We start from the raw sequence: 13,806 nt of genomic DNA, 5'->3' as shown, positions 1-13,806 counted from the left end.
GCACTGCAAAACGTGATTAACCCGGAACTCTGGAGCTGCACCGCTGTGGAGGAACTAAAATCCTGCAAAAGTAAGTTAACTGCTCTCTATTTTCTATCCCTTAAAAATTATCTAATAAAATATTTCATAATAATTGAGTTAACATTTTCTATCTTTGTATTTTATTGGCTCTTTATTTCCTGTTTTTGTCAATTGCTGCGTCAAGTACAAAGCTTCAAAATCATTAGGTGAAGAATGCAGAGTTCTGGTGCTTGAGTAGTTTATTGATATTGACCTTATAATATTGCTACCATATCTAATAATTACAATATTGGCACCAACTCCTGCTAGCTTGCAAAAGCCATTTTAAATACTAGTTAAGCTCAAAGTATAAATATAAACATTATTTATTGACAGCATAAGCATTTTACATGCTTGTGTAAAGGAAGAACTTTAAGTAAAATAACCATGAGTTCTGATACAAATTAATAAAGCAATTCTTAAAACCAATAGACACCCTGTCTCTTTTTTAGAAAGTTGACTGTTTTTTGAAATTATTATTAGGCTTCAAATCCAAGCAAGGCTGTGAATCTCTTTATGTAAAGTGATTGTATAAAGATTCATTTAAAATAATTATACTCTTAATGTAAGTTAATATAGATGTTAGCTAAACCACTTAAGCACAGTATAGTCTGAAAAGGCAGTGTATAATGTGAGCCAACATCGATTGTGTTTCTCAAATGCACCTTTCAGGGTTGAGATACAATTGTCAGTGCTTCATTAGCCACTAGGTGGAGTGTGAGATGCCTGCAGAGAATTCAACTGAAATCAAGGGTAGGGAGATTGTGTGGAGGTCGGTAGGGCTTGGTGGGTGGACACTGCCTTTCCATTTTAATTTGCCATCGGATTTTTCACACTTTTGCAATGGTAGATATAATGAAAATGTCCCAGATCTACACATCCAATACATCCATTTGAAAGAGGTCAACAAGTAACAGATTTCATAACTTTACAATAGGACTGAGGAAGTATAATTATAAGAGCTATACTTTATTTTTGGTGGCACTTCTATTATCCAAGAAAACCATTTCTAAATGTGCTGAAAGCCCAAGCTAACTCAACAGCATCTCACCTGTCCAAGACCATTGTAGCTAAACTAAATAGCCTTTGTCTCAGTTCAAAGTGAAACATGAAAGTCTGCAGATACTGTGATTGTAGTAAAAACACAAGAATGCTGGAGGAACTCAGTAGGTCTTGCAGTATGCATAAAAGGTAAAGATGTATAACTAACATTTTGGGCAAAAAACAGACAGGCACCTGAATAAAAAGGCTGGGGAGAACAAAAGAGAAGGCATGGAGAGGAGCATAGTCAAACAGACAAAAGGACACGCATAGAAGGACAGGAAAAGAATGGTGAGAATTAATTAGGGAAAGGAGGTTGCTCTGTGAATGTAGGGCTGGAGGAAAGGAGAGAAAGGGGAAGAGAGATAGAGAGGGAGAAGGGCTAGAGGGACTGGGAAGGGGACGGAATCTCCCAGTGGCAACCTATTTCAATTCCCCATCCTATTTCCATGCTGACATGTTTGTCCATGGTCTCATGCACTGCCAGACTGACATCATCCGCAAATTGGAGGAACAACACCTCTTATTCTTTCTGAGTACCCTCCAACTGAATGACCTTAACATCAACGTCTGGTTTCTGTAGCTCCATCAAACCCCATTTCTCTGATCCTCTAGCTCTGTCTCTCTTTTTTCCTTTTCTCCTTTCCTCCAGATCTCCATTTACAGAGTCTGCTCCTGCCTTATCCATGTCCATTGCTCCTTCTCCTGTCTTTCCTTCTACCCAGCCTTTTAATTGAGGCACCTCCCTGCTTTTCACTCATACCTTGATAACTGGCTCAGGCCCGAAAAGTTAGTTGTATATCTTTACCTCTTATGGACGATGTGAGACCTGCTGAGTTTCTCCAGCATTTCTGTGTTTTCACCATGGGCCTGTGCCCAAGATGGCAACACGTGCTAGAAATTGTACTATGAAGGGTTGTAGATTCCAGAGGAGCAATGGACCAGCGTTGGGCACAAGAAAAAGGGAGAAAATTCATCACTGAGAAGAAGAAGGGTTCTTACAGGTATATTAAGTGCAAAAGGATAGTAAGGGTCCAAATTGGTCCCCTTGAAGATCAGAGTGGTCGTCTATGGATGGAGTCAAAAGAGAAGGGAAAATCTTAAATCGATTTTTTGCATCAATATTCACTCAGGAAACTTCCACAGTTGAGGAAAAGGAGGAAGTTCTAGCTGTCTTAAAGCAAATAAGGGCAGATAAATCCCTAGGGCCTGACAAGATATTCACTATGACCTTGAGTGAGGCGAGTGCAGAAATTCCAGCGGCTCTGGCAGAAATATTTAAAATGTCCTTAGCCTTGGATGTGGTGCCGGAGGATTGGAGGGCAATTCATGTTGTTCCATTGTTTAAAAAAGATACAAAGGTAACCCTGGAAATTATAGGCAAGTGAGTCTGATGTCAGTAGTAGATAAATTATTGGAAGATGTTCTAAGAGATCAGATTAACAAGTATTTGGATGGCCAGGGATTGATTAAGGATAGTCAACATGGCTTTGTGCATAGTAGGTCATGTTTAACCAATCTGATCAAGTGTTTTGAGGAGGTGACCAGGAGAGTTGATGAAGGAAAGGTTGTGAATGTTGTCTGCTTAGACTTTACTAAGGTCTTGACAAGGTCCCTCATGGGAGGTAAGTCAGGAAGATTTAGACACTTGGTATTCATGGTGAGATAGTAAACTGGATTTCGTGATGTAGTAACTGGATTTGAATTGACTTTACATAAGAAGCCAGAGAGTAGTGGTGGATGATTCCTTCTCAGACTGGAGGCCTGTGATTAGTGGTGTGCCTCAGGAATCAATGATGTAACCATTGTTGTTTCTCACCTATATAAATGACCTGGATGATGATGTGATAAATTGTATCAGAAAGTTTGCAGATTACATTAACATTGGAGGTGTTGTGGCAGTTAGGAAGGTTTTCAAAGCTTGCAGAGGTATTTGGAACATCTGGAAAAATGGGCTGAAAAATGGCAGCTGGACTTTAGTGCAGACAAGTGTGAGGTGTTGTATTTTGGAAGGACAAACCAAGAAAGGACATAAATGATGAATGGCAGGGAATGAAAGAGTGCAGTACAACAGAGATTTTGAGAGGTCATGATCTGGAAATACAGATGGATAACTCCCTGAAAGTGGTGTAACAGGTAGATAGAGAGCTTTTGGCATATTGGCCTTCATAAATCAAAGTATTTAGTATAGGAGTTGGGATGTTATGCTGAAGTTGTATAAGATATTGGTGAGGCCAAATTTGGAGTATTGTATGCAGGTTTGGTCACCTAACTACAGGAAATTTATCAATAAAATAGAAAGAGTGCAGAGATGATTTATGAGGATGTTGCCCAGACTTCAGGAATTGAGTTATAGAGAAAGGTTAAACAGGTTAGGACTTTATTCTCTGGAGCATAGAAGAATGAAAGGAGATTTGATAAAGGTAATTTAAAAATATGCGGGAGATAGGTCGGCTTTTTCCACGGAGGGTAGATGAAATACAAACCAAAGGACATGGGTTAAGGGTGAAAGGCAAAATGTTTATGGGGAACAATAGGGGGAATTTCTTTACACAGAGTGGTGGGATTGTGGAATGAACTGAAGTGGTGAATGCTGGCTCAATTTCAAGTCGTCATTTCAAGTTTATTGTCATCTAATTATCCAAGTACAAATTGATGAAGCAGCATTCTCCAGTCCTTGGGCAAAACATGCAGGCACACAATCAGACATAATACACCTACGGAAAAAAACAATATATATGCAGGACAAGTATTTCATCTATACAAATAAATAAATAAATAACTAGATAGATAAATCTATCTTGGATGGTTAGTATGAGCAGTTCCTTTGGTTGTTCAGCATTCTCACTGCCCATGGGAAGAAGCTATTCCTCAGCCTGATGCTGGCTCTGATACTCATGTATCTCTTCCCCAACAGGAGCAGCTGAAAGATGCTGCTTGCAGGGTGGAAGGGGTCCTCTATGATTTTGCACAGCCTCTTCAGATAACGATCCCAGAAGATCATGTTGATGGTGTGAGGAAGACTCCTCTCTGCCAGTCTTATGGTCCTGTTGATTGTCCTCTGATCCATTTCTCTACAGCAACCATACCACACTGTGATGCAGCGGGCAAGGATGGTCTTGATAGTGCTCTTATAGAAGATTGACATAACAGTGGTCAGTAGCCTTGCCTGCTTTAGTCTTCACAGGGCATGCAATCGCTTTTGTGCCTTCCTGAAAAATGAGAAGATGTTGAGTGTCCACGATAGGTCACTAATTAATTGAACTCCAAGGAACGGAGCTCTCCATTTTCTCTACTACAGAGTTGTTGATGCATAATAGAGGGTGGTCGTTCCTGGTCCTACTGAAATCTACGATCATCTCCTTCATCTTATCTACATTGAGGCTCAGGCTGTGACCTCATACCAGTTCACAAGATTTTCCACCTCTTCTCTGTATTGTGACTCAATGCTGTTGTTGATGAGGCTATTGTATCATCTGCAAACTTGATGACACTGTTGGAGCTGGATCTGGAGATGCAGTCATGATCAGTCGCATGCTGGACACACAGCCCTGAGGTGTGCAAATTTTAACATTTAAGAAGAATTTGAAATGGTACATGGATGGGAGAGGTATGGGAGGCTATTGACTGGATTCAGGTCAGTGGGACTAGGCAGAAAAATCATTTGGCCAAAGGGTCCTCTGTCTGTCTGTAATGTTTTATGGATAACTTGAGAATTGGTACATTTCTTCTGCCAATTATGTTGGGCACGTCTGTGTTCCTGGAGAAAATACTCACATCTATTAGTGTTAACCCAATGCTCCCTCATTTTGAGAGGTCATGAACAAGGAATTCTCGCAAGGTGGTTGGTATGTTGCACATTTTCATAAAGTTTTGAGAATGTCCTTGAGTCACTTTCTCTGTCCATGTGGAAATCTATTGCTGTGATAGAGATCACAAAAAAAACAAAGCATCCGGGCTGGGTATGTTTTTGTGGGAGAAGGCACCAATGTTCATTCACTTATCCTGTACATGAATGTGGGGATTCTGTGAAAACAGTGCTGGTGGCATCCCTCCATTCCTCTGGCTGTCTGGTTCTCTGTGGCAAATAGTTGCCTTGGAGACCATGAGTTTTACTAGCATTGAGGTGCCAATCTTTTCCTCAAATGCCCACAGACTGAGCTGGCACACTGAAGGTACAGAGAATTTTATAACTGCTCTCTTACTTCATTAGAAGTAAACTCCAAAGCAATGGGAAGCGGTGCACACTTACAGTTCCAACCTTTACTCTTTCTTCATATTTCTCCAGCATGTATTTATCCATTTTCCTCTTGACATCCATGATGAAACCTGCTGCCATCTCATTTACAGATAGTAATTGCAGATTCCAATGTGCGCTGCATACGAAATGTTTTCCAAATGTTGCTCTTAATTTTTGTCCCCTTTATTTATACCTGCGATCTTCAGTCCTTTCCCCCTCACCAAAGGGAGCAACCTCCCAGTATCCAGTCCATCCAGACTCCTCATCTTTTTGATATCACAATTAAATCTTTCTTACCCTTCTCCAGAGTGCCAGCCTCTTTCATCACTGTATTCCCTTATCCCAGGAACAATTCTTAGAAATCCTTTCTGGACCCTTGATTTCACATTGCTTCTGTAATTTAGTGAATGATCAGTGTTTGAAGAGGTTCAGCAAAGCCTCCTTGCTTTTAGATTGCATGTCTTTATCTTAAAACCAGCATAGTGTGTGCCTTTGTTAATTGCTTCCTTAATTTACTTTTCATGGTGTGCAGATAGCCTCAGGCCCCTCTGTTGCTAAATCCCTTTTGAAACAATATCCTTTATTCTATTTTCCCTCTCCTCATTTTTACTTTTTTAACCAAAAATTGACTATCTACAAATGGAAAACTGTTGCAAGTGTCTTCCCACCCTTAGTTTTGTATCAAAACATTTCAATCACTTTACATTGTTAAATTCATTTATATTTAGACCATTGCCATCATTGTGGCACCTTGTTGTTACTTCCCCAGTCTGTTGTTTGAAGGGCTTTGTCTCATTCTCAGCCACTCAGTGCCTAGTAATGGGAAGACTCTAAACTATGCCCTCATGTTTCCTGTGCCAAGCCTTAATGCATCTCTCAGCATGTACTCTGCAACCTGGAATGTGCCAGTAGGCAGCAGTCCCTCACCGGCATCTCTATGTGCAGAAAGACCAACAGACTTTGGGCAGACTAAAGTGCCTCTTTCACTGAGTTGATGGTTTTCCAGCAGTTCTGGATGTCTGACTCTGTGTGTGTCCCCAGAAACAACCCGTAAATCATCTTTCCTACTGAAATGCATCATCTTCCATTTCTCCACGTTAAACGTCATCTGCCATTGTTCCTTGGGCTGGCCATCTCCTGCCAGTCCTGTCACAGTCATGACAATAATGTTAATGTTCAAACATCTGAGTTTCCAGTCTCTGATGGGTCAGACTGAAAAGTGGAAATTACTTGATGGTGACTTCCTTTAATATGACATGGCTGTCTCATGGGCTTGATGTTCTTGGACCTGTATGAAGACCAGCCTTTATGACATGGACACAAACATAGAAGAAATCTTGCACATACAAGTAGATGCCTGCCAGCATGTATGCATTCGTACACATGTACTGCAGAGCTCAAGCACTGATGACTATACTTTTGCCTGCTTCTCTCCATACCCACTCTCTTTCACTTTTAATCATTTCCATCCCTGAATCTCCTCTTTTTTAATGTTCCTTAACATCCCCTAACCTCTTCCTATCCTTCCTCAGTCTTCCTCTCTCCAAGCCTTGCCCAAGAAAGATGATACACCACTCTATTCAAAAAGTTGTGTGTCTGGCACAGGGCAAACACTGGAAAATGTCTCTAACCCTGTAATTCTGGTCTGGCCCTAAGTATGAGGAACAGCTGTCAAGGGAGGTAAGAATTGAGTTATCATACCATTCCCAACCTTTAACCCAGCAAATCCTCCCTCTGGAGTCTTGCTGTCTTGCTATCAGTTTCTCCACACTCCTGCTTCATCCATTCCACATTTCTCTAAAAGGTAAGTAGTCCTGTGGGTCATGAATCTTCAAGTACACAGGTTCATTAAATGTGATCAAGATTTCACTCCTTTATGCAGTGAATTCATCTTCTACCACCTTCTGGGTGAAAATATTTTCCTCATCTCTCTTTGTATCTTTCTGCCATTTATTTGAAATCTATATCCCTGTTTTATAACTCCTCTGCTAATGGAAATGCATCCATTCATTTCACTTTATTTCAGCCCTCCATCATTATATATGAGCCTTAGAGCCAAAGAACCATAGAACATTACAGCATAGAAAACAGGCCCTTCGACCCCTCCCATCTGTGCGGAACTATTATTCTCTCTATTCCACTGGCCTGCACCCAGTCCATAGCCTTCCATCTCGCTCCCTTCCATGTACTTGTCCAATTTTTTCTTAAATGTGAAAATTGAACCCGCATTCACCACTTCAGATGGCAGCTGGTTCCACACTCCCACCACTCTCTGTGTGAAGAAGTCTTAACCCATGTTCTCTGGTTTGCATCTCACCTACCTTCAGTGGAAAAAGCCTACCTACATTTACTCTATCTATACCCCTCATAATTTTAAATACCTCTATCTAATTTCCTCATTCTTCTATGTTCCAAGGAATAAAGTTGTCACCTGTTTAACCTTTCTCAAAACTTTCTCTGTTCCAAAGAAGAATCCTAGTTTATCCAATCATTCTTCATCGATAAAAGCCCACCTGGAGAACAACTTCCCACAATCTGTAGTTTTTAACTACTGCTCTTCATTTCTGTTCATAACTAATCTATTTTTTTTTTGCATTTGCACCAAAGAATATGGTTTATTTCAGGATGTTTCTCTTATGAAAGGTTATTTTTGATTTTTAAAAATAATGGCAATAAGAAATAACTTGCATTAATGTACACGCATTCCTGATCTCAGAATATTCAATCGCCCTTTATATCCAGCTAATTGCTTTTGAAATATAGTCAAACTTTTAGAACAGGATAATGTGGTTCCCCAAAACAGCGATGTGGTCATGACCATATTTTAATAGTTATTTCAAGAATTTATTTTTCAAAACTTAAATCTTTCCTATCAAATAAAAAGTTTTACTCCAGGTTGAAAACTTTATAATGAGATTTTTTTTGACAATAATAACAACTTCATCTGTCATTTATGTTGGAATGAAATTGCCCTCTTCTAGACTGACGCTTCTAAGCCATCCCCTTAGATGGCACCCATACGTCACGACCTGTTGGCAGTCAAACACAATCTGCTGGGGAGGAAATCAACAGGTGAAATAGCATCAGTGGTCGAGGTTGCCATTCCCTTTTTCCATACTGATGATGCTTGGGTCACTGATTTCCTCCAGCAGATTTTGTTTGGCTTCAGATTCCAGCATCAAGTGTTTTCTGTGTCACCAGTGATACGTTTGCAATTGGGATCTGTTCTTTAATTACCAATCAACTTTGTGGCAAAAGACTTCAGCACCATAACAAATTATGGAAACTGAAACAATTTGAATGAATGATAATCGTTAATTGTTCCATCTCATCTACTTCTTGTTAAAATCTTTTGATTAGTTATAACTTTAAATTGAAATAAGATACTCACATTTTAATATCTCCTACACAATCATTGTTTCTACTGTAGGAGAAGCAACATTCGATAAATTCAAGTCATAAAACAAAATGTGGAGACTAGTAGACAAAAAAAGAACAGAAATACAATCTGCATTGTATTTGGTTACATGGGAGCATTAGCACAGCATTGACAGAACAGAACAGAAATGAAATTACAAGAGAACAACGTTTAAGAATTTTACTTGCCCAAATAATGCTTACCTGCAGTGGAAAATCTCAGACAGCAATGCAAACCATACAAATATTGAATGTATGACACATGTTTATTATCAAGAGGAATAGGTCCTACAATCCCCATGACTGTGCAAATGCTTCCGCAGCGTCATGCAATAATTTGTACTCTATTGATGAAAATTTGATGTAATATTGCAGAAGGGGAAACATTGCAATTTATATGTAAATGTTTATGGATAAAACATTGCATATGAATTCACGTCAGGAAAAATTGGGAGGAAAATCTCATCATTTATATGAATGATAAGAACGATTCCGTGAATCTATTGATATCGATGATTATTTAAGTGACAGCTGGTATTTGTGTTTCTATAACGCAAACATTCCAAATGGCTTTTAAAAGAGAGTTAAAAACAGTAACGGAATTAACTAACATTTTGATTCCACAAATTGTGTTTAATTCCTTTCTACATAGTGCACTTGGGGTTGGTCATACACAATAGTGGCAAATGAAAGTTGACGATGTCCTTGTTCCCATCTCCCCAGAGGTGTTGTAACGTTGTGGGCTCTCTCATTTGTGGGAGAAGTTCGCCCTTCCTCTTTCTCCATATACTTGCGAGTAGACAACAGCGACAAGCTCAAGCTCCTTTCATCTTCTCGGTGGCAAGCGTTATCTCCTTGTAAACCGGTTGTAATCAGGTTGTTGGCGTCACCCGAGTACTTTAATGACGATTACAGCACGAGAATGACAGATTAGAAAGAGCAGGCAATGGTGATCCTTCCCAGACCCTCAGTGCTTCCGAGTGGAGGGCTCACATCAGAAGGTCATCATTATATCTCCGCTTTTCTTCCCCCCGGCGTCTCTCTGCTGGTTGTGAATTGATCCCAAATCTGTCTACAATGGAATCAAGAAAGGAGATGCTGCTACTGATGGAGCGAGGTCATCCAGTTGGCAGGAGATGGTCGAATTTGTCAGAACCAACTGGAAGCCCACGAAATGAGTCGCATGAAAACGTGGTCCCCAGGAGTTGTTTGAGCCCCGGGTCGGCGCCTGTGACATTGGAAAGCGGAGACGAGGAAATCGATCCCAGAACCGATGTTAACATTCAAAGGAAACCGGGCTCAAGACTACCCGTATCGGATAAGTCAGCATCGGACGGCCGCTCCGCTAAAAGTAAATCGCTCTCGGTCCAAAACAGCCCGGAAACTGAGTCTGATTATTATGATGAGATCGATGTCAGTTGTACTCCAAACTGTACGCCCGGAAATCAAGGGAACCAGATAAACAAAGGTAATATTCGTTTTCAGTTCCAAGAGAGGAGTTCATGTGTAGATTTGGATTTTTTAAAGATTTTAACGGGGCATCTGTACGTAGATTTATATATTCAAAAACTGCATTGCTGAATATATAAATTGGCAAATGCAAACATGTAACGATTCTGATTTTAGAAGGCTTCTTGACATTTGTAAAAAAAAATTCTTTCAAATGATAATTTGCTGTCATTTGCATTTAAATCATACAAATTAATCATACGTGAGGTCCTTTCATTGGTTACCTTCTTGCAGTAACAACACAATTAGATTGACTTTTGCTATTATAAAAAACAGTTTTGTAAACCCTGCAACCAAGAGAGTAAAACAATAGACTGGAACAGCGTAAAGCTCATTGCCATTTTATTTGGTTTCCTGATGGAGCACGGAAACTCATTGAAGGACCGTAAAATGATTATTGAATCCCGGTTCAGAGGACTTAACACCTAGCGAGTCTTCAAATTGTCACTTTCCAAGGATCTTGTCGGCGCCAGCTCGGAAATAGGTGTCTGCAGATGAGCTTCAATGGGAGCCGGCGCATATGAAAGTACCTCAGTCAGCAAGCAGCCGGCATCCACTTTATAGTCACATTCAAGGCAGGAGAAGCAACAAAAAGAAAACAAGAGAATAAGGAGTCCATTTCAAATGAGCTAAGAATTATCTCAAAATTTTACGTAGCCAGTTTGCTTCAATACAAATCCGGGAGTTGGTTGTGTTGGGACTAAAGATCCTGATTCATCGATGACACGACCAAAAAAGGCCAAACGAAGCACAAAGACGACTTACCCTGTGGATCATTCTGGTGTACAGTATATCGGTATGATAATGTCTAGCTTTCACTGTTGTAACTTCTTAAAACTGAGTTCAACTTTTGATCTTTCTCCATCTTCCTAAGGAATATATCATTTTCGGACAGAAATTAAATTAAATTTTGTTGCAGCTCGATCAACAGTACAAATATAAGATCATGTATATCTCGTTGGGTATTATTCTCGGTCATTTTTCACTAGTGTTTTCGTATCACGTTTATCTCTGGCTGTCGTTTCAGGGCTGTCTTCCGATCTCATGGACAGTAACGGCGAGGCAGAGCTTCCCAAAGTATCCGGCTCTCAAAACGTGATAGGCGGCGGAGCAGCCGACCAGATGAGACGCTACCGAACTGCTTTCACCAGAGAGCAGATCGCCAGACTGGAGAAGGAATTCTATCGAGAAAATTACGTTTCCAGACCCAGGAGATGCGAGTTAGCAGCGGCTTTAAATCTGCCAGAAACCACTATCAAGGTGAACGCAGACAATGCAGAATGAAATGCCCAAGCTAATCGTGATTTTAAGCAAATTGAGAAGATATATGAATAATGGTAGCAGTTGCCAGGAGTTTTAAGCAATTTGGTCCACTTAAACAGTAAACGAAGAATGCAGAGTATCGCAAACAAGGCCTGCTATGAATCAGTTTATTAACAACAAAGTAAACGCGTTGCCCGAGGAAGTGGCCCTTTGTTCGGTACCGGTAATGTAAATATGCATTCCGTACACATACATTCTTCGAACTACAGAGGCCGGGCATTTCAATTCCATGAGCCATAATATCATTTACTTGTGATGCATTCCACATAGAAAGTAACCAAATAGAATATTTGTTACAAGAAAAGGAGGAATGATTTTATATCATATATCTGGGCTGAGCAATGTTTGTTAAATAAAATCTCGTCGGTGATTCTTTTTATGATTAAAGACAAATTTTAAAAGTATAAGATACAACTACCTCCTTTGAGAATCAAAGATGAACATTACATATTGTGTGCTTTCATATGATAGTTGCGATCTTTTCTCCTGATAGTCTCTACATTTATTTAAGAAACCACTGCTTCTTGACTTAGTCATAGCTTTGCGAGCTCTTTATTTTACGGTGGGCAGTACGTTTTGGCGAGGTGTTGGGGGGGGGGGGGGTGAAGAAGGGGACATGCAGCGTTAAGTGTAACACGGCAGCTCTCAATGGGTTAACACCAATGTGTGTAGGATCATATGAGAATCTTTCCTAAACATACGCGAACTGTTGACAAAAATAGCGATATATTTCATTTTATTCGCACCTTTCTCCGTACTTTGGGAGTTTAGATTTGGTTTGCTCTCAAGGCAAATTTTAAAACTGATTTAATAGCAACAAAATAAAATGTCAGTGTGCCAAACAAGAATGGTCTAGTAAAACCTGGGTCATAAATTTTCAAAGAATAATGCTCAGTGTGGCAATGTGATCGCTGCTCTGCTTATTTCGTTTGCAGTTTCTGAAATATTACATCATTTTATCATTGAACATTCACGTATTGAAAATCTAAACTAATTTGCTTTTTATAATAAAAAGATCAAATGTTCTTCCGCCTAAAGTAACTAGACACGACATGTAATTGCAGGGGCATCGACAATCTATGGAAATGACAGAAAACATTTCCATGTTGTACTGTTCAAGTCAAGAAAATTGACGACTGCGTCGATCTAATTCGTTTTATTTCTGTTTAAATCATTTAAAGGTATGGTTCCAAAATCGCAGAATGAAGGACAAGAGACAGCGTTTGGCTATGACCTGGCCTCATCCCGCCGATCCTACTTTTTACACTTATATGATGAGTCATGCAGCGGCCGCTGGCAATCTGCCCTACCCTTTCCCATCGCATGTACCTCTTCACTACTACCCTCACATGGGCATGTCTGCAGCATCAGCCTCGGCTACCAGTCCTTTCAGCGCCCCTCTGAGACCCCTGGACACTTTCAGAGTTCTTTCCCACCCTTACCCACGGCCGGAATTGCTGTGTGCATTCAGACACCCTTCCCTGTATCCTTCTGCGACTAACCATGGACTTGGGAGCACTGGGAGTAGCCCTTGCTCATGCTTAACGTGCCACAGCAGCCAATCGAACGGGGTGGCACAAAGACCAGCAGGGACTGACTTCACATGTGCATCAACCTCCAGAACTGATACATTCCTTACCTTCACACCTTCTGTGTTGAGTAAGGCTGCTGCTGTATCCCTGGACCAGAGGGAAGAAGTTCCTTTAACGAGATAAGACAATAGCTTGAAGCATGCATAAAAGCATATCTTCCAAATGTGCACACGCCTCCTTCTTGAAAGAAGAGTTTGAACACTAACGGAAATGTCGGGTATCTGGATGACTGGACCTTGTTTCGAAAGCCCCCATCACATTCCTGCAGGATATCTTACACTTTTACTCTAAGGATTATAACAATTCTTACCTTCGTCCTCTGCCAAGTGTGTCCATTGCTGATGAGAATATTCTAGTCGTGTACGTGTCTAGTTGGAGTTTTATTAGTAAATGTATGATAATATCCTTATCATAAAAACAGTGTCTGACGCTAACAAGCCACAATGGGATGGAATTATTTTATTGGTAATGAGCAACTCCACTTCAGAATCATGTTTGGAGACGGAGACATTGTTTCTTGTTTTTTTTTAATTATATTAGCTTGCGTTTAAAATGATATTGGGTGATTTGTGTTGGTGAGAGTGGACAGTCTCCTGAAAGCAGGGATATCCTTGAGGTTCTCGA

General features: G+C 40.2%; 1 protein-coding gene across 2 annotated transcripts; it reads left to right on the top strand.

Annotated features, from left to right (window-relative positions):
• The first annotated feature begins 9,835 nt into the window (after positions 1-9,835).
• On the top strand, positions 9,836-13,305 carry evx1 (even-skipped homeobox 1). Of its 2 annotated transcripts, none has more exons than XM_069916278.1 (3): positions 9,836-10,226; positions 11,295-11,527; positions 12,772-13,305. In XM_069916278.1, the coding sequence occupies exons 1-3, from the start codon at positions 9,836-9,838 to the stop codon at positions 13,303-13,305; spliced, it is 1,158 nt and encodes a 385-aa protein (XP_069772379.1). The 2 variants fall into 2 exon arrangements, with proteins under 2 accessions (XP_069772379.1, XP_069772388.1); XM_069916287.1 differs by having other exon boundaries at positions 10,136-10,190; positions 11,379-11,527.
• Positions 13,306-13,806: the final 501 nt, after the last annotated feature.

Source organism: Narcine bancroftii, chromosome 1 (genome assembly GCF_036971445.1).
Source record: "Narcine bancroftii isolate sNarBan1 chromosome 1, sNarBan1.hap1, whole genome shotgun sequence".
Classification (NCBI taxonomy): domain Eukaryota; kingdom Metazoa; phylum Chordata; class Chondrichthyes; order Torpediniformes; family Narcinidae; genus Narcine; species Narcine bancroftii.
This window is presented reverse-complemented; position numbering and strand designations above follow the sequence as displayed.

Bases quoted from the DNA above. Each gene is read 5' to 3' on its own strand.
- evx1 (XM_069916278.1), top strand. From the start codon at position 9,836: ATGGAATCAAGAAAGGAGATGCTGCTACTGATGGAGCGAGGTCATCCA. The intron at 10,227-11,294 runs GTAATATTCGTT...CTGTCGTTTCAG, and splicing joins AGGGAACCAGATAAACAAAG to GGCTGTCTTCCGATCTCATG. The intron at 11,528-12,771 runs GTGAACGCAGAC...AATCATTTAAAG, and splicing joins TGCCAGAAACCACTATCAAG to GTATGGTTCCAAAATCGCAG.